Source organism: Bos grunniens, chromosome 12 (genome assembly GCF_055505025.1).
Source record: "Bos grunniens cultivar Pamir isolate PY7600 chromosome 12, Bosgru_T2T1.0, whole genome shotgun sequence".
Taxonomy (NCBI): domain Eukaryota; kingdom Metazoa; phylum Chordata; class Mammalia; order Artiodactyla; family Bovidae; genus Bos; species Bos grunniens.
Genome location: NC_141176.1, coordinates 70,262,391 through 70,285,127, shown reverse-complemented (window position 1 = coordinate 70,285,127; position 22,737 = coordinate 70,262,391). Strand labels below are relative to the sequence as shown.

Below are 22,737 nucleotides of genomic sequence, written 5' to 3'. Positions count from 1 at the left end.
TGCATTGGAGAAGGAAATGGCAACCCACTGCAGTGTTCTTGCCTGGAGAATCCCAGGGACAGGGGAGCCTGGTGGGCTACCGTCTATGCGGTCGCACAGAGTCAGACACAACTGAAGCAACTTAGCAGCAGCAGCAGCAGCAGCAGCATGGGAAGACCACCACAATATTGTAAATTAATTATCCTCCAATTAAAATAAATACATTTTTAAAACAAATATATGGTGTTTCATAAGCCACACAATAAATGGATTCCTAAATCATTCTGCTAAGTGAACATTCACTTATCTTCCCCCATGCACATAAATGAAAAGCTTATATGCTCCTATATTCAAATTTTCTCTAGTAAGAGAAAAATATCAGTGAAGGTTTTTATAGAAAATGAATCAATACACACAGTAATTTATTCCAAGCATCTCTTCCATTTTCAAATACCAGAACATGGCAAAGCACTAACTGTGTCAAGACATATTTACTGAGAAACTTGGTGTCTGACTCACCCGCTGGATTTCCATCAAAGAACAATATTCGAGCTCTCAAAATGGACTTCAACATTTTGTTGTGCAAAGTTTGTGAAGAATTAACAAGGATGTACAATGTCAACAGAGATCTCGTGACACCAAAAAGGAGAGAAGATGCAGTTAAACCTGAAATAAAGAAATGTCACTTATAACACAAAATTTCTGCCTTTTCTTCAATGATACTGAAGTACAGCAGGCACTTTATAAAGATATTATGTATTTTCCTCTATAAAAAGAATTTACATATAAATTTTAATATATAGAATGTGAAATAAATGTTTAGATACATGTATAGAATGGATTCTGTAAGAGTTTAATGCATTCACAAAATACATTTATTAAAAAGAATATGAAAATCAGTATTTTCCTTTCACTAAACAGAAACCATGTATGAAGAAAAAAATGAGGTGTGAACTATAATTTCATTCTAGGCTTTCCAAACTCAATTCTAATAAAAACTCAGAAGAAAAACTAATTATAAAAAGTAGTTAATCGTTCTTTCTCCATGTTTCAAATCTCATTATTTACAAAATTTTCCATAATGTGAAATTGTGGTATGCTTTGGTACCAGCATGTGAATTAACAGGAAACAGGAGAAATCAATTCATTTCATTTCATTGTACAAAATACCCAGTAGCTTTAAAAAATTGGAAAATATCACACTAAGTTACATGTAGAAAATGTCTTAAATAGTTGAATTGCAAGAAAATACAAATTATATCTTAACACAAGATAATTAACTTAAAAGAGCAACTAATCTCACTATTTTATAGAAACAAAAAGCATTTGTAAATGCACATAATTATTTAAATTTATTTTATTAATGACATAAATGAGTATTTAATATGCATATAAAAATTAAAATAGCCCTTCAAATATCTCTTGAACCCACGACACTAAGGAAACTGGAAATAATTTCTGTTATAAACATTCCATCAAATATTTTTTCTCCTTCAGCTTTTCACATCACTGTTATTCCAACCCTAAAGCTGTTCGAATTCCTGAATTTCATCCACAGGCATTTGCCTTAGCCCACTATCCTAGATGAATATACAATAGAATATTTTCCTTCTTGCTTTAAGCCACCACAGTCCACCAATTCAGAAGGTAAACAGCTAATGGATTTAGGTTTCTTAGCAAGTGATCAACAAAAGAAATACCAAATTTCAATGAGTGGGTTCTTACAAAGATATAATTCACTCTATCTTTGCAGAAAGTTCGTATGCATGTTTCTTGTCAAATATTTTAAAATTTTAGATGAGGATTTCCTTTTGAAAGTATGAAATGCTACACATATTCTAGGCACTCTTGTGAAAACAGAGCCATATTAATTAATATTAGTCTGGCAAGCCAGATGTTAAATTAATCACACAATTGGAGGTGCAATAACAAGGTAAGAAAGAGAAGGAATCCTAATTAATTCCCAGACACTGGATTTCTTCCTACTTAGCTTCTCTCTTAAGTAATTGGTGAAGCCCAAGATATGAGCAGTGTAGCAAAGGGCATTTTGCATACCTGCAAGGAAATAGTGCTTTTGCTTGGGGGCCCTTGCTGCCAGAGGAATTCATCTAAGTTCAATAAAAGACAGGGTTTATTCAGACAGAACTGGAAAAACTCAAACCACAGGGTGGGGATCCATTTCTAATCCCTTGTCCATCCATATAATAAGATTTAGATCAAGCAACCCATTAGAAAAATAGTAGCACAGGTTTCCAGTGGCTGATTTCCTGAATGTTCAATTCTAGTTTAACTTCCAAAATCCAGTACAGAGCAAATTAAGAGTCTTCATTCACCTTCTTTTAGTAGATTTTTAAAATAATTATTCCAATTAATTCATAAAGTAAATGTGACTCAGACTCTTATTTGTTGAGGTATTTCTGAATTTCTCCTGGAAGCCCTAGTTGCTCACACAGGCTGCTTGTAAGCACCTCAGACTCTAGTATAATAGACCAGATGATTTGGCTTTACCTGAAAAAATTCCTAAGTACCAGTTCAGATCAACCATCTCTGTTATATTCCCTTTTTCATATGCTGTGATATTCAGAGTATGCTGTTCATTTGCCCTATAGAACATGGAATAAAAAAATATTATGCTATAGATAGAATATACATATATACCAGAAAAAAAAATTAATCTTGATTTAGGAGATGAATTTAATGCTAGAAAATGGTTCCCAGCTCTAAGGGCCCTATGTCTCTCTACCTTATAATAGAGATACCATTTGAATTGCGACTTTCAGTTCTCAAAAATATCTGTGAGGAAGCTTCTGAGAGTGAGACATGGAGAGAGACCATGGGAGGGTCACAGTCCAGCAGGAGCTGTGATGTAGTTTCCCTGACGTAGTCCAGGAAAACTACATGAGGGTCAGAAGAGGAGGCTGAATAGTCCCCACCCTTCCCCCTGACTCTGTGGGAAAGTGAGGCTTTGTGTAGACTTTACAGCACTTTGGGTCAGAGCAGGAATCACTCACCAGTTTAAAAGCCACCAATCCTGCAGGATGTAGGCAACCTGGATCAGGAAACAACAGTCACTCACACACTGACGTTACTGAGCCCTCTTACCCTCTCACTAGGATGGGGGATGGAAAGGCTCCAGAACAGAGAGACGGTCCTTCTGACTCAGGTCTGTGCCAAGCCCCACATCCCAAATGACGAAAGGTCAGGGGAGGGCATGTTATAATTTAATATCTCTAAAAGGCATTCATTTTTTTTTCTAGAATCTGTCACAAACACACAACACCAATAAGCGTCACTTATTTTGCTACCCAAAGATAGCATATTTGAATGCAAATCCAAGTACATGCAAAAAAAAAAGTTGTAGTGTAAATGTTCAAGGTTTTGAAGCAAGACTCTTGACAGGTACTGTGATGGTCAGTTTTCTGTGTCACCTTGGCCATTCCAGTCTCTGGTCATTTAATCAAACACTCCTCTAGATATTAATGTGAAGGTATTTTTTGTACATTGTGGTTCATATCTATAATTATTCACCCTAAGTAAAAATAACCATCAACAATGTGGTGGGCCCCATCCAGTCAGTCGAAGGCTGTAAGAGCACAACCTGAAGCTTCCTGGAGGAGGAAGAAATTCTGTCTTAAGACTGCAGCTCCTGCCTGAAGTTCCAGCCTGCAGGCCTGCTCTTCTGCTTTCAGATTCACCCAGGTAGATCCCACAGCTTCATGAGCCAGTTTTTTAAAATAAATCTCTTCATAAACATAATAATAATTAAATAAATAGATACAGTATAAATAGTATGTGAATAGAAAGCTAAGGGCACACACCAAAACAAATTTCCTTACGTACCTGAGCTGCTATGCTTACTAGAATAAGGAAAATGATGACAGACCAGTGAGCACCAGCTCTGAAGTAATTCTTGTAGGTCTTAAAACCAACTTTTCCTTCTAAACGTCTCTCCTCAGATAGTGTATCCTGTATATTCTCAGTCTTGGAGGGAAAAATGGCAGTTAAAGACAAAATTTTAAATAATGAACTACAAAAGTTCAATAATGCCCTAAATTGCAATTCTGTGGCGAAAACAGACACACCTCACATGCTGGTAGGAGTGCAAGATGGTCCATCTCCTATGGACAGGGTATGGAAATATCTAACCAAACCATATATGCATTGACTCTTGGACCCAGCCATACTACTTCTAGTAATCTATTAGAAATAAAGAAATATCATTTGCACAAGGTTATTCATTGTTGCGTGGCTTTGCTTAAAGTAGCAGTGCTCTGTGATGATCTAGATGTTTGGGACAGAGGTGTAGGGGGAAAGGGAGTCCAAGAGGGAGGGGATATATGTATACATACAGCGGCTTCACTTCATTGCACAGTGGAAAGCAACACAACATTGTAAAGCAGTTATACTCCAATTAAAAAATAAATTATATGACTAAAGAATAAAAATTGTATATGATGACTTTCGGCACATGCAAAACATATCCAATTCAAATATGAATGCAGAAGTTTGTTTCAAAATAACACACAAAATGATAGGTAGTTAATGTATACCTCTAGATGACTTGTGTCACTCAATGATTAAAACATAAAACATAGCTTGTCCTCAAAATACTAGTCAAATACAGTAAGCTGAATTCACACGAGTTGGAGTAAGCTGAGTTTGGATAGCAGGAGGACAGCATATGATCTGAATCTATGTGGTTCCTGAATTTCAGTGATTCCTGAGTGTGGAATGTGAGGGACTAATCAGTGTCTGCTGTGTGTCAGGTCCTTCACACACATTATCTCTGATCTATCACAAACCTTCTGACACCAAGGCAGAATACGACAATCAGTCATCTGCAGTGCCAGAACATTCCAACATGTAGGAAAAATAGCTGATTTAATGTGGGTCACAGCAGGATTTGATAGGAGGGGGTCTTCATAGTAAGCCTCTGGATGTAAAAGGGAAGCTGGGAGCCATTATAGACATACACCCAGGAATTCATAGCAGTGTACGCACTACTGATCTTGATAAGATTCATCATCCTATACCCAAAGGAGAACCTTGATCAGAGAGCAATTTAATTCTACCAATTCCATGGAATAAGGCCCTGGAAACTTATTTACTTTGAAACAAAGATGTCATGAGAGGAGAAGACTGAATGGCCATCAAAAGTGGACAGACCAGGATGTTGCAGAATGAGAAACTCACATCTTGGTCTTCTGCAGCTGCATCTTTCAACAAGGATGAGGAAGACTGTTGAGACTGAACTGAAGACTCGGAGGAGGTTTGAGTCCTCATAGTGGGAGATTCAGGAACTGGAGATGGTTCAGCCTCCTCATTTTCCTTCTTTAAAAGGGAAGCAGAATCTACCCCGGATTTCAGTAACTCAGCATAAGTCCCCTTTTGCACCATTTCACCCTAAAATAAAAATTTTAAACTTGAGAGGAATGTACTTGCATTAAATAATAATAATTTAAATACTAATCAAGAAAAGTTAACTGGTATTAAACTATAACTTTTGTAAGAAAATATTTCTTAGGTCTGGAATTATGGTTCACAAATCTAGTTCAGCTAGACACAATATAAGCCTTCTGTTCTCTGCCAAACCAAATATTGTGTAAGGTGCTGGCAGATATGAAAGAAATGTGTGCTCATGTGTTAAAAATGGAGGCTGTTGAGATAACTACTGCAGGCACTTAGGGAAGCAAAAACTATAGACATCAGTGGAAGTATCAGTAGAGTTTTTTTAGACAATTCAGATAAACTTCATGTGACAAGCAGAATTTTTAAAAACAGTCAATTGGAGAAGATATTCCAGGAAACAAACTTAAGACTGACACAGAGGTGGGCACAAGTACATCTGCATAGGTAAGAGTCACTCATCAAGTCTATGCTGACCATGTCACTGTCACAGTAGCATGTGTTCAGCTGGGACAACACCTGTAAGAAGTAGCTCTGGACAGAGAATCCATGAGCTGTGTCATCATTGTCTTTATAACTTCCCAACAAACTCAGAAAGTTCCCAACTGCAAATTCAATATTCTTTCTCTTCAAGTCATTAAACAAGAAGGCCATGACACTAGAGTGGTTGTAAAGCCTTGGCAGCAAACCAAAACCTAACCCAGAATCAGTGAGCTCAAATTTGAGAGGAGAACTTAAAAACAACCAATCACAAGCAGAAAACCAGGCCTCCTCAGATCAGGCAACTGTGACTGAACTGAACTGAACTGCCAATCTAATCAAGTTCTTTGAAAATACGACATTTTACTTCAGTTTCCCTCCCTCCAGTTCAATTCAGTTCAGTCGCTCAGTCGTGTCTGACTCTCCGCAACCCCATGGACTGCAGCACACCAGGCCTCCATGTCTATCACCAACTCCCAGAGTTTACCCAAACCCACGTCCATTGAGTCAGTGATGCCATCCAACCATCACATCCTCTGTCGTCACCTTCTCTTCCCGCCTTCAATCTTTATCAGAATCAGGGCCTTTTCCAATGAGTGAGTTCTTCATATCCGGAGGCCAAAGTATCGGAGCTTCAGCTTCAGCATCATTCCTTCCAATGAACATTCAGGACTGATTTCCTTGAGGACTGACTGGTTGGATCTCTTAGTAGTTCAAGGGGCTCTCAAGAGTCTTCTCTAACTCCATAGTTCAAAAGCATCAATTCTTTGGTGCTCAGCTTTCTTTATGATCCAACTCTCATATCCATACACGACTACTGGAAAAACCATAGCTTTGACTAGATGGACGTTTGTTGGCAAAGTAATGTCTCTGCTTTTTAAAATGCTATCTAGGTTGGTCATAGCTTTTCTTACAAAGAACAAGGGTCTTAATTTCATGGCTGCAATCACCATCTGCAGTGATTTTGGAGCCAAAAAAATAAATAAATAAAGTCTGTCACTGTTTCCTTTGTTTCCCCATGTATTTGACATAAAGTGATGGGACTGGATGCCACGATCTTCGTTTTTTGAATGTTCAGTTTTAAGCCAGCTTTTTCACTCTCCTCTTTCACTTTCATCAAGAGACTGACTCTTTAGTTCTTCTTTGCTTTCTACCATATGGGTGGTGTTATCTGCATATCTGAAGTTATTGATAAATCTCCTGGCAATCTTGATTCCAGCTTGTGCTTCATCCAGCCCAGTATTTCACATGATGTACTCTGCATAGAAGTTAAACATATAAGGTGACAATATAAAGTTTTGACGTACTCCATTCCTCATTTGGAACCAGTCTGCTGTTCCATGTCCGGTTCTAACTGTTTCTTCTTGACCTGCATACAGATTTCTCAGGAGGCAGGTCAGGTGGTCTGGTATTTCTGTCTCTTGAAGAATTTCCCACAGTTTGTTGTGATCTACACAGGCAAAGGCTTTAGTGTAGTCAATAAAGCAGAAGTAAATGTTTTTCTGGAACTCTCTTGCTTTTTCTATGATCCAACAGATGTTGGCAATTTGATCTCTGGTTCCTCTGCCTTTTCTAAATACAACATGAACATCTGAAAGTTCTCAGTTCATGTACTGTTGAAGCCTAGCTTGGAGAACTTTGAGCATTACTTTGCTAGAGTGTGAGATAAGTGCAATTGTGTGGTAGTTTGAATTCTTTGCATTGCCTTTCCTTGGATTGGAAAGGCAATTTCCTGTGGCCACTGCTGAGTTTTACAAATTTGCTGGCATATTGAGTGCAACACTTTCACAGCATCATCTTTTAGGATGTAAAAGAGCTCACCTGGAATTCCATCACTGCCACTAGCTTTGTTCATAGTGAGGCTTTCTAAGGCCCACTTGACTTCACACTCGAGGGTGTCTGGCTCTAGGTGAGCGATCACACCATCGTGGTTATCTGAGTCATTAAGATCTCTTTCTTCTGTGTACTCTTGCCACCTCTTCTTAATATCTTCTGCTTCTGTTAGGTCCCTACCATTTCTGTCGTTTATTGTGCCCATCTCTGCATGAAATGTTCCCTTGGTATCTCTAAATTTCTTGAAGAGATCCCTAGTCTTCCCCATTCTATTGTTTTCCTCTGTTTCTTTGCACTGATCACTGAGGAAGGCTTTTTTTTTTTTTTAATCATCTCATTATAAGCCACATTGTCATGTTAAGTTTTACCAAGTGAATTTAACATTTCACCAAGTTAATAGGGTGAAGTTTCTTCTTTCTCCCTTTTTTTTTTTTTTTTGTATTTAAAGATTCATTTATTTTGTGTATATGTGTGGTTTGATATATCATTTCCTTTTTATTGTTGAATAATATTCCATTATACTAACATACTGTGACTTGTTTGTCTGTTTACCTATTGAAAGATGTTTCTGTTGCTTCTAGCTTTTGCTGGTTATGAATAAAGCTTTTTTTTTTTTTTTTATGAAGTGGCCTAGTGGTGGTGTGCAAACTTTTTAGGGTTGATAGATATGGGAGATGAATGTCTAGTAATCCCCATTTAAGGATAGAGATTCGGCTCTAAAAGGCATAAGAAATCAGGTTAGGGGTAAGTTTCTTTTTTTTTTTTTTTTTTTTTAATTTTACTGTGCTTTGCTTTAGTGAACTTTATAGATACATGTTTTGTTTTTTTTTTTCCTTGTTAATTTTCTGTTTAGTTGATCTATCCATAGGTGTGAGTGGGGTATTAAAGTCTCCCACTATTATTGTATTATTGTTAATTTCTCCTTTCATACTTGTTAGCATTTGTCTTACATACTGCGGTGCTCCCATGTTGGGTGGATATATATTTATAATTGTTATATCTTCTTCTTGGATTGATCCTTTGATCATTATGTAGTGACCTTCTTTGTCTCTTTTCACAGCCTTTGTTTTAAAGTCTAATTTATCTGATACGAGTATTGTGACTCCTGCTTTCTTTTGGTCCCAATTTGCATGGAAAATCTTTTTCCAGCCCTTCACTTTCAGTCTGTATGTGTCCCCTGTTTTGAGGTGGGTCTCTTGTAGACAACATATGTAGGGGTCTTGTTTTTGTATCCCTTCAGCCAGTCTTTGTCTTTTGGTTGGGGCATTCAACCCATTTACGTTTAAGGTAATTACTGATAAGTATGATCCCGTTGCCATTTACTTTATTGTTTTGGGTTCGAGTTTATACACCATTTTTGTGTTTCCTGTCTAGAGAATATCCTTTAGTATTTGTTGGAGAGCTGGTTTGGTGGTGCAGAATTCTCTCAGCTTTTGCTTGTCTGAAAAGCTTTTGATTTCTCCTTCATACTTGAATGAGATCCTTGCTGGGTACAATAATCTGGGCTGTAGGTTATTTTCTTTCATCATTTTAAGTATGTCTTGCCATTCCCTCCTGGCTTGAAGAGTTTCTATTGAAAGATCAGCTGTTATCCTTTTTTATCCTTTTTATCCTTTTTTATCTCTCCTTGCTATTCTTGGAACTCTCATATATGCAGATGCTTTCACTATTTTCTAATCCCCTGAAACAAGACACAGCTAATTCACTCAGTGGCAAACAAAATATGAGGCCAAAATTTCAGGATGCAAAACCAATCAAAAGAGGTTATCTAGTTAAGGCAGATCAAGCAGAAGAAAGTGCCCCAAAACCCTACCTTTGAACCTTCTCATCCTATGCCCTGAGGTGGTCCCCTGGAAGAAACCCTATGAAACCTTTGGGAATCATCTGATACTGAAGAATTAGAATTTTATTCAAGATATATTGTGTCTTGTGTCACTTGAGAGATAAAATGCATACACCATATTTAATGAAATTACCACTTTCTACTTAGTATCTGTAAGCTGCACAAGAAAATTACTAGTGGTACAAAGACAGTAATTTCACTCAGCAACCGAGCCCTGACAATTCCAAGGGGACAAGGGGGCATGCCATCCCCCCTCTGATGTGAGAGACAGATCAGACAAATAGAAAGGATGGACCCCAACTCATCCAGGGGTGCTCTCTAGTGGACAAATTGTTGTTCTAAAATTTAGGATGGTATTCTCAAGAGAAGCAATAAGGGGGCCCCAAAACATCTAGAGACTGGCTAAATATGTTATTGTGCCTCTCACTATTCTGTACTCAATACTGCCAAAGCGGGGTTTTACATACTAGTATTACCTGCTCTGTGGGCTTCCCCGGTAGCTCAGCAGGTAAAGAATCCACCTGCAATGCAGGAGAACCTGGTTCGATCCTTGGATTGGGATCCAGTATTCCCTGGAGAAGGGATAGGCTACCCACTCCAGTATTCTTGGACTTCTCTGGTGGCACAGATGGTAAAGAATCTGCCTGCAATGCGAAAGATCTGGGTTCGATCCCTGGGATGGGAAGATACCCTGGAGAAGGGGATGGCAACACACTCCAGTATTCTTGCCTGGAGAATCCCCATGGACAGAGGAGTCTGGGGTCACAAAGAGTTGGACAGGACTGAGTTACCAAGCACAGCACACCATCTGCTTTGCATGTGAAGTTAACTGGTCTCAAGCTTAAGAAATCTGAGCTCCACATTCCTGGAGGAGTGGAGAACAGTCTACACATGGAATTGCTTTGAGAGGTAGAGATGCTATATTTTAATCATCTTTCTTAGAGCAGATTCATTTGATAAGTGAGAGATTTGGCCATGGTTCTGTTGAAAGAGACAAGGGTTAACAACAGAGGTGTTGAGGCACAGACACAGACAAACCAAGGGGTGAAACATCAAACAATTACCAAGTCTGAAAAATTCTCACTAATCTCCAACCCACTCCCAATCATGTGAGGTATTGTGCACTGAATGGTGGCCCCTTAAAAAGCTGTTTAAGCCCTAAACCTGATACCTGTGAATTGACCTTATTTGGAAGCAAGGTCTTTGCAGATGTAATCAAGCTAAGATGAGGCCACACTGGAGCAGGGTGACCCTAAACCCAATATGACTGATGTCCTTATGAGAACAGAAGAGACTCGGACAAACAAGGGATAATGGCCACGTGGTATTAGAAGCAGAGACCACAATACTGCAGCTAGAAGCCAAGGAACCCAAGGAAGGCCAGCGCACACCAGTGGCAGGAAGGGAGGATTCTCTCCTGCAGCCTTCAGGGAGAACACAGCCCTGCCAGCACCTGGACTGGGGACTTGTAGCCTCCAGACCAGGGAGACAATAAATCTCTGTTGTTTTGAGAACAGAGAGAACAGACCTGTAGTTCCCAACAGGGAGGGAGCCGCGGAGACTTCGAGTGCGAGGTTTTGGATTAGCAGATGTAAGCATTATATATGGAATGGATAAACAACAAGGTCTTACTGTGTAGCACACAAAGAATTATATTCAGTATCCTATAATAAACCATAATGGAAAAGAATATTTAAAAATAAATATATGTATATGTATAACTGAATCACTTCACTGTACAGCAGAAATTAATACAATATTGTAAATCAACTATATTTCAATAAAATAAAATAAACTTCTGTTGTTTTAAGTCACCCAGTTTGCTGTGCTTTGTTACAGCAGCTCTAGAAACTGATACCCTTGCCTGAGCCCACACTTCTGTCTTCTCAGCTTTACTAAGACTTCTAACTGCTTCTGCTGTCACCTCTCCAGTGATCATCAGAGGAATCTTTTAAATCCCACATCAGACCACATCCTCCTCTGCTCTGGACCATCCAAGGCTTCCATCTCACTTCTGGGCTTGCTGCCCACTGCTCAGAGACCAGCTCCCTCCATGCCCCCTGCTCACTCTCGTCAGACACGCTGGTCTTGCTGATGTTCCTCCAACCTGCCAGGTCAGCTCTTTCTTTAAGACCCCCTGCTTCAGATACCTTCTCCTGGGTGACAGCACAGTCCCTACCTTCATGTCACTCAGACCCCGTGAGGCACCAGCTCCTCAGGGAGGCAGCCAGCATGTCACCTTCTTTGTCATATCTGTCCCCATAAGAACAGGAGCCCTGTGAGGGCAGGACCTTGTCCTCCTTCTGCACAGGCTCCCACACATATCGGGGACATAGAGACCTGGGCAGTGAAACCAGCAACTGGAGACCCCAGCAGAGTGGGCATCTCTGACCCAGGTGCTTGGCTACCTAACCTTGCTTCCTGTACTAATGGAAGATGCTCTTCAGGCAAACTGTGCATGACAATCCTGTGGATACAAACAGGTTTTAGTATCTCTAATTTCCAAATAATACAATTTGACTTAAATCCTGGAAAAGAAAAACAAAAAGTTCTAAATAACATTGCATCATTATCCTTAACAATTTCACTAGAACAGTGATGATTCAGTAGCCTTGCAGTTGCACTTCTATACACTTTAGGCTTTATGTGGCTTAGAATGTAATAGTGACATTTCTATAGGCCTTTGGATTCATCCTCAAATGTAAGAATACCACCAGCTCTGAGAAGGGAGTGCACAACTGAGGGAGAAGAGGGTATTTACCATTAATCCAAGGAGAGTGACCTTTTGGGAGGCCTGGCTTTCAACACACCTGAGTGTTAGCAAGTTCCACAGACTTCTAGAAATTACTTACCTTTTCCAATAGCAGAATTTGACTTGCATCTTTTAGGTACTGCCACTGATGAGTAACTAAGATTATGATCTTCTCATGCAAGACTTGGCAAATACACCTACAAATGTAAAAGGTACAGTATGTAAAAACATGAATGGGGGTGCTTCCAATTGAAAACACATATTTTGAAAACATAATGAGACAAAGACAACACAGGAGTTGAAGATCCATGGTTTAAATACCAAATAAATAATACAAACTAAGTACCAATATAAAGTAATAAATCTGACTAGGTCCTCAAATTCATCAGCAGCAAATCTGAATCCAGCTCTGCTTAAAAAATTCTAAAAACCAGTCCAGTGAAGGACGTGCCAACAGCCAGGTTTTTTTCCCTCAAAAAACTCATCAATTATTTACATGTTTCATGATGATAAATAACTGACCAATACTGAGATTCCAAAACCTGACTGAACTAAAACACTATTTCATCACTATAGAGAAATGGGAGAAGAGGAATCTATGTCATTTAAAACTCTGTACATTTTTCTCAGGCAGTTTTCTAAGTGATTGTTTATGATTTACAATGTATATAGTAACAACAAAAAATTAATAGGCCCTTCGTAACCTTTGCCAGAGTGTATTTTCTAGACTCTTCTTCCCAAATAGCATTAGATAGAAAATGAATGCTAGTGTGGCCTCCATACATCTCTGCAACATTCCATCCCAACCAGGAATTAAACGTTTCATTTGAACTGAAAACCTTCTGAATATGAAAATGAAAGATGAGAGTCCAAATGGCCCAAATCAGAGGAAATCATCCAACAGCTCAAGACACACAATTCTCTTAGCCAAGACCCCCCAAACTATCCAAACTTAAGTGGTTTTTTTCACAGCAACCCCCTCAAACTGCCCCTACATTTTAAATGCAGACCCCAAGGAACTCAGCCCCAGTCTCTTCCTAAAGGGTCCACAACCCCTTCAGAGAAGTGAGTAGCCAGGTCCGAGGCCCCAGTGAGCATGGGCAGGGCTCCAAGCAGGTACTCTGAGTGCCCTGCACCCTCACAAAGCAAATCTCAGGAACATGGGCCAGAGCTCAGCCTGCTGAGTGAGTCAGATGGAGAACCTGGAGGCACTAGACTGCAGCTCAGTTCCATCAGACAAGCCACTAAACCTCAGTTTCTTCATCTCAGAACAACATCAATGACAATCACATGTTCTGAGAAGTCTAACCACCAGTCTGCTCAGTAAATGCCAGCTCCCTTCCCCACTCCTCCCTAAACACAAGTGGTCATATGCTTTGGACTCAGAATAGAAAAACTCTGAGGGGACCCTCTGGACACAGGGTCTGTGATCAGAAAGAAGACCCTGGGATGCAGACACACTCACCATCGTTTCATTGATTCCAAACAGATTTATTTTTACCTTTTGACATTTACCTTACCTTTTGGCTTGTGTAATCTTACCTTTTAGCTTTTGTACCTAAGTTTCTTGACTGAGTAACTCCCTCTCCAGTTAGTACTAAAGTTTTTCATGGAATTGTTGTCAGTGTTCAACTCTCTGTGATCCCATGGACTGCAGCACACCAGGCTTCCCTGTCCTCCACTGTCTCCACAGTTTGCTCAAATTCATGTCCATTGAGTCAATGATACTCTCTAACCATCTAATCCTCTGCTGCCCCCTTCTCCTTTTGCCTTCAATCTTTCCCACTGTCAATCTTTTCCATAGGGTTGGCTCTTCACATCAGGTGGCCAAAGAATTGGAGCTTCAGCTTCAGCATCTGTCCTTCCAACGAATATTCAGGACTGATTTCCTTTAGAACTGACTTGTTTGATCTTTTTGAAGTCCAAGGGACTCTCAAGAGTCTTCTCCATGACCACAGTTGAAAGCATCAATTCTTTGGCACTCAGCCTTCTTTGTGGACCAACTCTCACATCCATATATGACTACTTGAAAAACCATAGCTATGAAAATACAGACTTGTCCACAAAGTGATGTCTTTGCTTTTTAATACACTGTCTAGGTTTATCATAGTTTTCCTTCCAAAGAGCAAGTGTCTTTTAATTTCATGGCTGCAGTCACTGTCCACAGTGATTTTGGAGCCCAGAAAAATAAAATGTCACTGTTTCTACATTTTCCCCTTCTATTTGACATGAAGTGGTGGGACTGGATGTCATAATCTTAGTTTTTTTAACATTGAGCTTCAAGCCAGCTTTTTCACTCTCTTCTTTCATCCTCAGGTGGCACAGTGATAAAGAATTTGCCTGCCAATGCAGGAGACATGGGTTCAATCCCTGGGTTTGGAAGATCCCCTGTAGAAAGAAATGGGAACCCACTCCAGTATTCTTCCCTGGAAAACTCCACGGACAAAGGAGATTGGCAGGCTACAGTCCATGGAGTTACAGAGTCAGACATGAGTGAGAATACACATGTACACACTTTCACCCTCATCAAGAGGTTCTTTAGTTCCATTTCACTTTCTGCTGTTAAGGGTGGCATCATCTGCAAATCTGAGCTTATTCATATTTCTCCCAGCAATCTTGATTCCAGCTTGTGATTCATCCAGCCCAGAATTTTACATGATGTACTCTGCATAAAAGTGAAATAAGCAGGGTGACAATATACAGCCTTGACATACTCCTTTCCTACTTTTTTTTTAATTTTTAATATAATTTTATTTATTTTAATTGGAGGCTAATTATTTTACAATATTGTATTGGTTTTGCCATACCTCAACATGAATCCACCACAGGTGTACACGTGTTCCCCATCCTGAACCTCCCTCCCACCTCCCTCCTCTACCATCCCTCTGGGTCATCCCAGTGCACCAGCCCCAAGCATCCTGTATCATGCATTGAACCTGGACTGGCGATTCATTTCATATATTATATTATATATGTTTCAATGCCATTCTCCCAAATCATCCCACCCTCTCCCTGTCCCATAGAGTCCAAAAGACTGTTCTATACATCTGTGTCTCTTTTGCTCTCTTGCAACAGGGTTATCGTTACCATCTTTCTAAATTCCATATATATGTGTTAGTATACTATATTGGTGTTTTTCTTTCTGGCTACTTCACTCTGTGTAATAGGCTCCAGTTTCATCCACCTCATTAGAACTGATTCAAATCTATTCTTTTTAATGGCTGTGTAATACTCCATTGTGTATATACCGCAGCTTTCTTATCCATTCGTCCATTGACATCTAGGTTGCTTCCATGTCCTGGCTATTATAAACAGTGCTGCGATGAACATTGGGGTACACGTGTCTCTTTCAATTCTGGTTTCCTCAGTGTGTATGCCCAGTAGTGGGATTGCTGGGTCGTATGGCAGTTCTATTTCCAGTTTTTTTAAGGAATCTCCACACTGTTCTCCATAGTAGCTGTACTAGTTTGCATTCCCACCAACAGTGCAAGAGGGTTCCCTTTTCTCCACATCCTCTCCAGCATTTATTGCTTGTAGACTTTTGGATCGCAGCCATTCTGACTGGCGTGAAATGGTACCTCATTGTGGTTTTGATTTGGATTTCTCTGATAATGAGTGATGTTGAGCATCTTTTCATGTGTTTCTTAGCCATCTGTATGTCTTCTTTGGAGAAATGTCTGCTTAGTTCTTTGGCCCATTTTTTGATTGAGTCATTTATTTTTCTGGAATTGAGCTTTAGGAGTTGCTTGTATATTTCTGAGATTAGTTGCTTGTCAGTTGCTTCATTTGCTATTAATTTCTCCCATTCTGAAGACTGTCTTTTCACCTTGCTTATAGTTTCCTTTGTTGTGCAGAAGCTTTTAAGTTTAATTAGGTCCCATTTGTTTATTTTTGCTTTTATTTCCAATATTCTGGGAGGTGGGTCATAGAGGATCCTGCTGTGATGTATATCAGAGAGTGTTTTGCCTATGTTCTCCTCTAGGAGTTTTATAGTTTCTGGTCTTATGTTTAGATCTTTAATCCATTTTGAGTTTATTTTTGTGTATGGTGTTAGAAAGTGTTCTAGTTTCATTCTTTTACAAGTGGTTGACCAGTTTTCCCAGCACCACGTGTTAAATAGATTGTCTTTTCTCCATTGTATATTCTTGCCTCCTTTGTCAAACATAAGGTGTCCATAGGTGGGTGGATTTATCTCTGGGCTTTCTATTTTGTTCCATTGATCTATGTTTCTGTCTTTGTGCCAGTACCATACTGTCTTGATGACTGTGGCTTTGTAGTAGAGCCTGAAGTCAGGCAGGTTAATTCCTCCAGTTCCATTCTTCTTTCTCAAGATTGCTTTGGCTATTCGAGGTTTTTTGTATTTCCATACAAATTGTGAAATTATGTGTTCTGGCTCTGTTAAAAATACCATTGGTAGTTTTATAGAGATTGCATTGAATCTATAGATTGCTTTGGGTAGTATACTCATTTTCACTATATTGATTCTTCCAATCCATGAACACAGTATATTTCTCCATCTATTAGTGTCCTCTTTGATTTCTTTCACCAGTGTTTTATAGTTTTCTATATATAGGTCTTTAGTTTCTTTAGATAGATATACTCCTAAGTATTTTATTCTTTTTGTTGCAATGGTGAATGGAATTGTTTTCTTAATTTCTCTATTTTCTTATTATTAGTGTATAGGAATGTAAGGGATTTCTGTGTGTTGATTTATATCCCACAACTTTACTATATTCATTGATTAGTTCTAGTAATTTTCTGGTGGAGTCTTTAGGGTTTTCTATGTAGAGGATCATGTCATCTGCAAACAGTGAGAGTTTTACTTCTTCTTTTCCAATTAGGATTCCTTTTATTTCTTTTTCTGCTCTGATTGCTGTGGCCAAAACTTCCAAAACTACGTTGAATAGTAGTGGTGAGGGGAAATGCTTTCAATTTTTCACCATTGAGGATAATATTTGCTGTGGGTTTGTCATATATAGCTTTTATTTTGTTGAGGTATGTTCCTTCTATTTCTACTTTCTGGAGAGTTTTTATCATAAATGGATGTTGAATTTTGTCAAAGGCTTTCTCTGCATCTATTAAAATAATCATATGGCTTTTATTTTTCAATTTGTTAATGTGGTGTATTACATTGATTGATTTGCAGATATTGAAGAATCTTTGCATCCCTGGGATAAAGCCCACTTGGTCATGGTGTATGATCTTTTTAATGTGTTGTTGGATTCTGATTGCTAGAATTTTGTTAAGGATTTTTGCATCTATGTTCATCACTGATATTGGCCTGTAGTTTTCTTTTTTCATGGCATCTTTGTCAGGTTTTGGTATTAGGGTGATGGTGGCCTCATAGAATGAGTTTGGAAGTGTACCTTCCTCTGCAATTTTCTGTAAGAGTTTCAGTAGGATAGGTTAGCTCTTCTCTAAATTTTTGGTAGAATTTAGCTGTGAAGCCATCTGGACTTGGGCTTTTGTTTGCTGGGTTTTCTGATTACAGTTTCAATTTCTGTGCTTGTGATGGGTCTGTTAAGATTTTCTATTTCTTCCTGGTCCAGTTTTGGGAAGTTGTACTTTTCTAAGAATTTGTCCATTCCTTCCAAGTTGTCCATTTTATTGGCATATAGTTGCTGATAGTAGTGTCTTATGATCCTTTGTATTTCTGTGTTGTCTGTTGTGATCTCTCCATTTCATTTCTAATTTTGTTGATTTGATTCTTCTCCCTTTGTTTCTTGATGAGTCTGGCTAATGGTTTGTCAATTTTATTTATCCTCTCAAAGAACCAGTTTTTGGCTTTGTTGTTTTTGCTATAGTCTCTTTTGTTTCTTTTGCATTTATTTCTGCCCCAATTTTTAAGATTTCTTTCCTCCTACTAATCCTGGGGTTCTTCATTTATTCCTTTTCTAGTTGCTTTAGGTGTAGAGTGAGGTTATTTATTTGACTTTTTTCTTGTTTCTTGAGGGACATACTCCTTTCCTAATTTTGAACCAGTCATTTGTTCCATGTCTAGTTCTAACTCTTGCTTCTTGATCCACATACAGGTTTCTCAGGAGACAGGTAAAGTAGTCTGGTATTCCCATCTCTTGAAGAATTTTCCACAGTTTGTTGTGATCCACACAGTTAAAGGTTTTAGCATAGTCAATGAAGAAGAAGTGGATTATTTTTAGATTTCCTTGCTTTCTCTATGATTCAGTGAATGATGGTAATTTGATCTCTGGTTCCTCTGCCTTTTCTAAACCCAGCTTGTACATCTGGAAATTCTCAGTTCACATACTTCTGAAGCCTAGCTTGGAGGATTTTGAGCATTACCTTGCTAGCTTATGGAATGAGTGCAATTGTACAGTAATTTGAACATTCTTGGGAATGTTCTTTGGAATTCATGGAATTGTTTTTCTTTAGTTCAAAATACCTGTCAATAGTCCCCACAGGCAATTGTTAATCAAATATGATGGGCTACTTTATCCAAGATGGACCAACTGAAAAGTTTTAAAATGTTTTCTTCCTAACATTCCATCATAGATGAGGTAATATCATTACAATGAAGTGATCAGTTGATGACTCTGAACTTCTTCCCAAATAATAATTTTTATCCAAATCTCTAGAAAAATACTTTATTTTCCAAGTTTTAAGAGTAAAGTTTTCCAAGTCATGCCATTAAAAAATAATTGCTTCCGCGATGAGCTGTTTACACATTATTTCTAGATAAGAGCTGTTAACTATATAATTCCCTATATCAAAATAATCCTATATAAATACTGTGTTAAGAGGTGACATGTAGGTTATTGTAGAAGGGTTATAAGTAATACAGAGTCCCACCTTCATTCATTCAACTGGCAGACTTTGGTTAGGCAGAGTGCTATCCCAAGTGCTGAGGATACACCCACAGGTCAAGACAGTAGACAACTCTCTGTACCATGGAAAGGGGAATACACTGAACTAGTATAGAAAAATGCACTACTGGGCTGTGATGTGTGCTCTGAGGGTAAAGCAGGGGGCACTGCTGTCTTAGATAGGGTGACATGGGAGCCCTGAGACTATCTGGGGAAAAATCCTGGAAGAAGACACAGCAGGTGCAGAAGTCCTGGGACAGAACATGCTGGGCTGAGGCACATTCCTTCATTCACTGCTTAGGGTCGAGGTCGGGGTTTGGGGGTGGCAGCGGCGGGGGGACTCATAAATGGTCAAGTGCACCCACTGAGGGCTGTGGGAAGACAGAAGGCGTGGGAGCCACCTAGAGGAGTAGGAGGGAATGGCAGGACCCATCTTCCACCTTCCTTCTGTGTGCTGGTACACTGCTCCCTGGCTCCGGGACAGAGGGACCCGTGTGTACGGACAGACAGGGGTGAGAAAGGACCCCCCATAAATCCAGCATAGCCAGATACTGATTGGGTGTGGGGATGAGCTGGAAAGGTTGATGGGGAAGATGGCAAAGAAGTCTGTTCTCTGTTTGAAGACCTGGAACTGCATCCTGAATGGCGTGGGGGGATCTATGAAGGGCTGGAACAGGAGGGTGAGCTGTGTAGACAGCAGTGTCAGAATCTGATCAGGACAGACCTGAAGAGCAGATGATGCAGGAGGTGGGGGGTCTAATGATGTAGGGGTGGACCAGAACAAGATCCATGGCTGGGAACAGGTGTCACTGCATCAGTTCACCTAAGGCCCCTCACCTTATGTAGGTGATAGAACTCACTTAGTGTAGTAAGTGTAACAACATATAGGTGTAAAACTTATGGACCTTAATAACCTTGGATATAGATTCATGACTGAAGAAAACTGTTAATGGCTAGTAGAAATATGATTCACTAACTTTTAATACAAAATACTCCCCATTATTAAGCTTCAACACAACCACCATCTCTCATAGCATAATGTTCCATCCAATTTTCTAACTCACTGAGAACATTCTCAGTTGCTGCTAAGTGATGTCCTAAATATTGCATTCATGCTCCCTGCCCTAAGTTTCCCCAGAGAATGTGGTTCTGATTAGCAAAGGACAGTCTTAATTAACAAGCTTGCTTCTATCAAGTGCACATCCAGAGCCATTAAACTCAAAATGTTGAGAGGACTTTATAAACACATCCTGGGTTCAGAAAAGAACTTGGGAGAGCTTTTGTGATAGCGTAGCAACACTTGACAATCAGAACTCTGTCTCCTCCCCTCCCAGTGATACAAATAAAACAGTCAGCAGAATCTCTTCTTACACTGATGGAGAACTTGTGCAGATGCACACAAGACAGAGTGACAGACATTTGTGAGTTCAGGGTGGGGTATTGAGAACAGGGAGGCTGAGCTACTTATGATACCAGAAGGGTAGGTGGGGAATCTCTGCCACAGTACTAGAACCATCACTGAACTCATGACAAGACACAAGGCATTTCTCTAAGGGAAAATTCATCAAGCCATAATCAGGAGAGGGTAGGAAAGGGGGTCAGACCAGAGAGCTAGAGGCCATGCCAAGTATCAGCTGTGCAGCTCTCATGTACTTTGAAAGAGTCAGTATTACTGTGCATTTTTTGTGTGGCAAAATGCACATAATATGAAATCTACCATTTTAACCATTTTTAAGTATACAGCTCTATAACCTTAAGGACATTTACATTGTTGTGTAACCATTATCACTACTCATCTCCAGAGCTCTTTCATCACCCCAGCACTAAGCACAAGTTACACACAAACTTTGGTAGAACTCGTACAATGACCCTGCTAGTGAATGTGAAATACCAGCTCCTTGTATACAGAGCTAAGAGCTGCCCCCACATGTCTCTCTCTCACATACACACACTGCTAACTCTGCTGAAATCTTTTTACTTTGCTAAGTAGCATGAATTGTGAGTTGTGAAAGAATTATTTCCCCTACAAATGTACATGCTGATGTCTAAACCCCCAGTACTTTAGAATTCCGTGACAGGATCTTCCAAAAGGTATTTAAGTTAGATGAGGCCATTAGGGTGGGCCAATTATAATCTGACTGGTGTCCTTAGAAGAGGAAACTAAGACATAAGGACAGAGGCACAGGGGTACATGTGGACAGAGGGAGGACCATGTGAGCACACAGTGAGGAGGATGCCATCAGAAGCCAAGTGGAGAGGTCTAAGGAGAAACCAAACTGCCCATACCTTGATCTTAGACTTTCCCAGCTTCCAAAACTATGAGAGATAAATTTCTGTTATTTCTAATCTTCCCAGGCTCTGGTCTCCAGTGAGAGCAGCCTGGATGGTCACAGCCCCAGAAAACTAACACAGGACATGACAGCAAGAATTTCCAAATAGCTTCTCTTTGCTGAAGACCACGCCTCCTCCAGGCGAGGACGTGTCTGCTGTTCTCCTCACAGCCCTGCTTCCTCTTCCCTCCATACCTGAGCTTCTACTCTTCCTTCAGCAAAGGACTGGGTCCACCTCTCAGCCTCCACACACCTGCCCAGCCTGCAGGCCCCCAGGGCACGTCCCGCTCAGCTCTGGACACAGGGAGATTTCCAGTTTCAATGAAAGCCTCCAGCTGCCACTTCTGCTTTCACTCAGCACTTACTATCCTGTATTGCTGCTGCTAAGTCACTTCAGTCATGTCCAACTCTGTGAGAGCCCATAGATGGCAGCCCACCAGGCTCCCCTGTCCCTGGGATTCTCCAGGCAAGAACAGTGAAGTGGGTTGCCATTTCCTTCTCCAATGTGTGAAAGTGAAAAGTGAAAGTGAAGTCGCTCAGTCTTGTCTGACTCTTAGCGACCCCATGGACTGCAGTCTACCAGGCTCCTCTGCCCATGGGATTTTCCAGGCAAGAGTACTGGAGTGGGGTGCCATTGCCTTCTCTGACTATCCTGTATTAAAACCCTCTAAAAAAAAAAAAAAAAAAACCTCTTAATGTCAAAAAGCAACAGTTAGAACTGGACATGGAACAGCAGACTGGTTCCAAATCGGGAAAGGAGTATGTCAAGGCTGTATATTGTCACCTTATATGCAGAGGGCATCATGAGAAATGCTGGTTGGATGAAGCACAAGCTGGAATCAAGATTGCCTGAAGAAATATCAATAACCTCAGATATGCAGATGACACCACCCTTATGGCAGACAGTGAAGAAAAACTAAAGAGCCTCTTGACGAAAGTGAAAGAGGAGAGTAAAAAAAATGACTTAAAACTCAACATTCAGAAAACGAAGATCATGACATCTGGTCCCATCACTTCATGGCAAATAGACGGGGAAACAATGACAGACTTTATTTTGGGGGGCTCCAAAATCACTGTAGATGGTGACTGCAGCCATGAAATTAAAAGAGACACTTGCTTCTTTTAAAGAAAAGTTATGACCAACCTAGACACCTTATTAAAAAGCAGAGACATTACTTTGCCAGCAAACGTCCACCTAGTCAAAGCTATGGTTTTACCAGTGGTCATGTATAGATGTGAGAGTTGAACCATAAAAAAGCTGAACACCAAAGAACTGATGCTTTTGAACTGTGG

General features: G+C 39.8%; 1 protein-coding gene and 1 long non-coding RNA gene across 2 annotated transcripts in view; both read right to left on the bottom strand.

Annotated features, from left to right (window-relative positions):
• Nucleotides 1-367: 367 nt before the first annotated feature.
• LOC147361863 (uncharacterized) lies at nucleotides 368-2,612 on the bottom strand. The gene is made up of 2 exons (XR_015137686.1): nucleotides 2,488-2,612; nucleotides 368-645 (listed from the first exon to the last, which is right to left on the bottom strand). It is a non-coding gene; the product is annotated as an uncharacterized LOC147361863 (long non-coding RNA).
• A 374-nt stretch (nucleotides 2,613-2,986) lies between these two features.
• Nucleotides 2,987-22,737, bottom strand: part of LOC147361861 (ATP-binding cassette sub-family C member 4-like) — a 147,275-nt gene continuing 127,524 nt past the window's right edge. The window contains exons 14-17 of the mRNA XM_086328418.1: nucleotides 12,394-12,490; nucleotides 5,173-5,382; nucleotides 3,820-3,960; nucleotides 2,987-3,028 (exon numbers count right to left, since the gene is read on the bottom strand). Of these exons, the coding sequence (XP_086184544.1) occupies nucleotides 2,987-3,028; nucleotides 3,820-3,960; nucleotides 5,173-5,382; nucleotides 12,394-12,490 (490 nt within the window). The remainder of the gene's footprint in view (nucleotides 3,029-3,819; nucleotides 3,961-5,172; nucleotides 5,383-12,393; nucleotides 12,491-22,737) is intronic.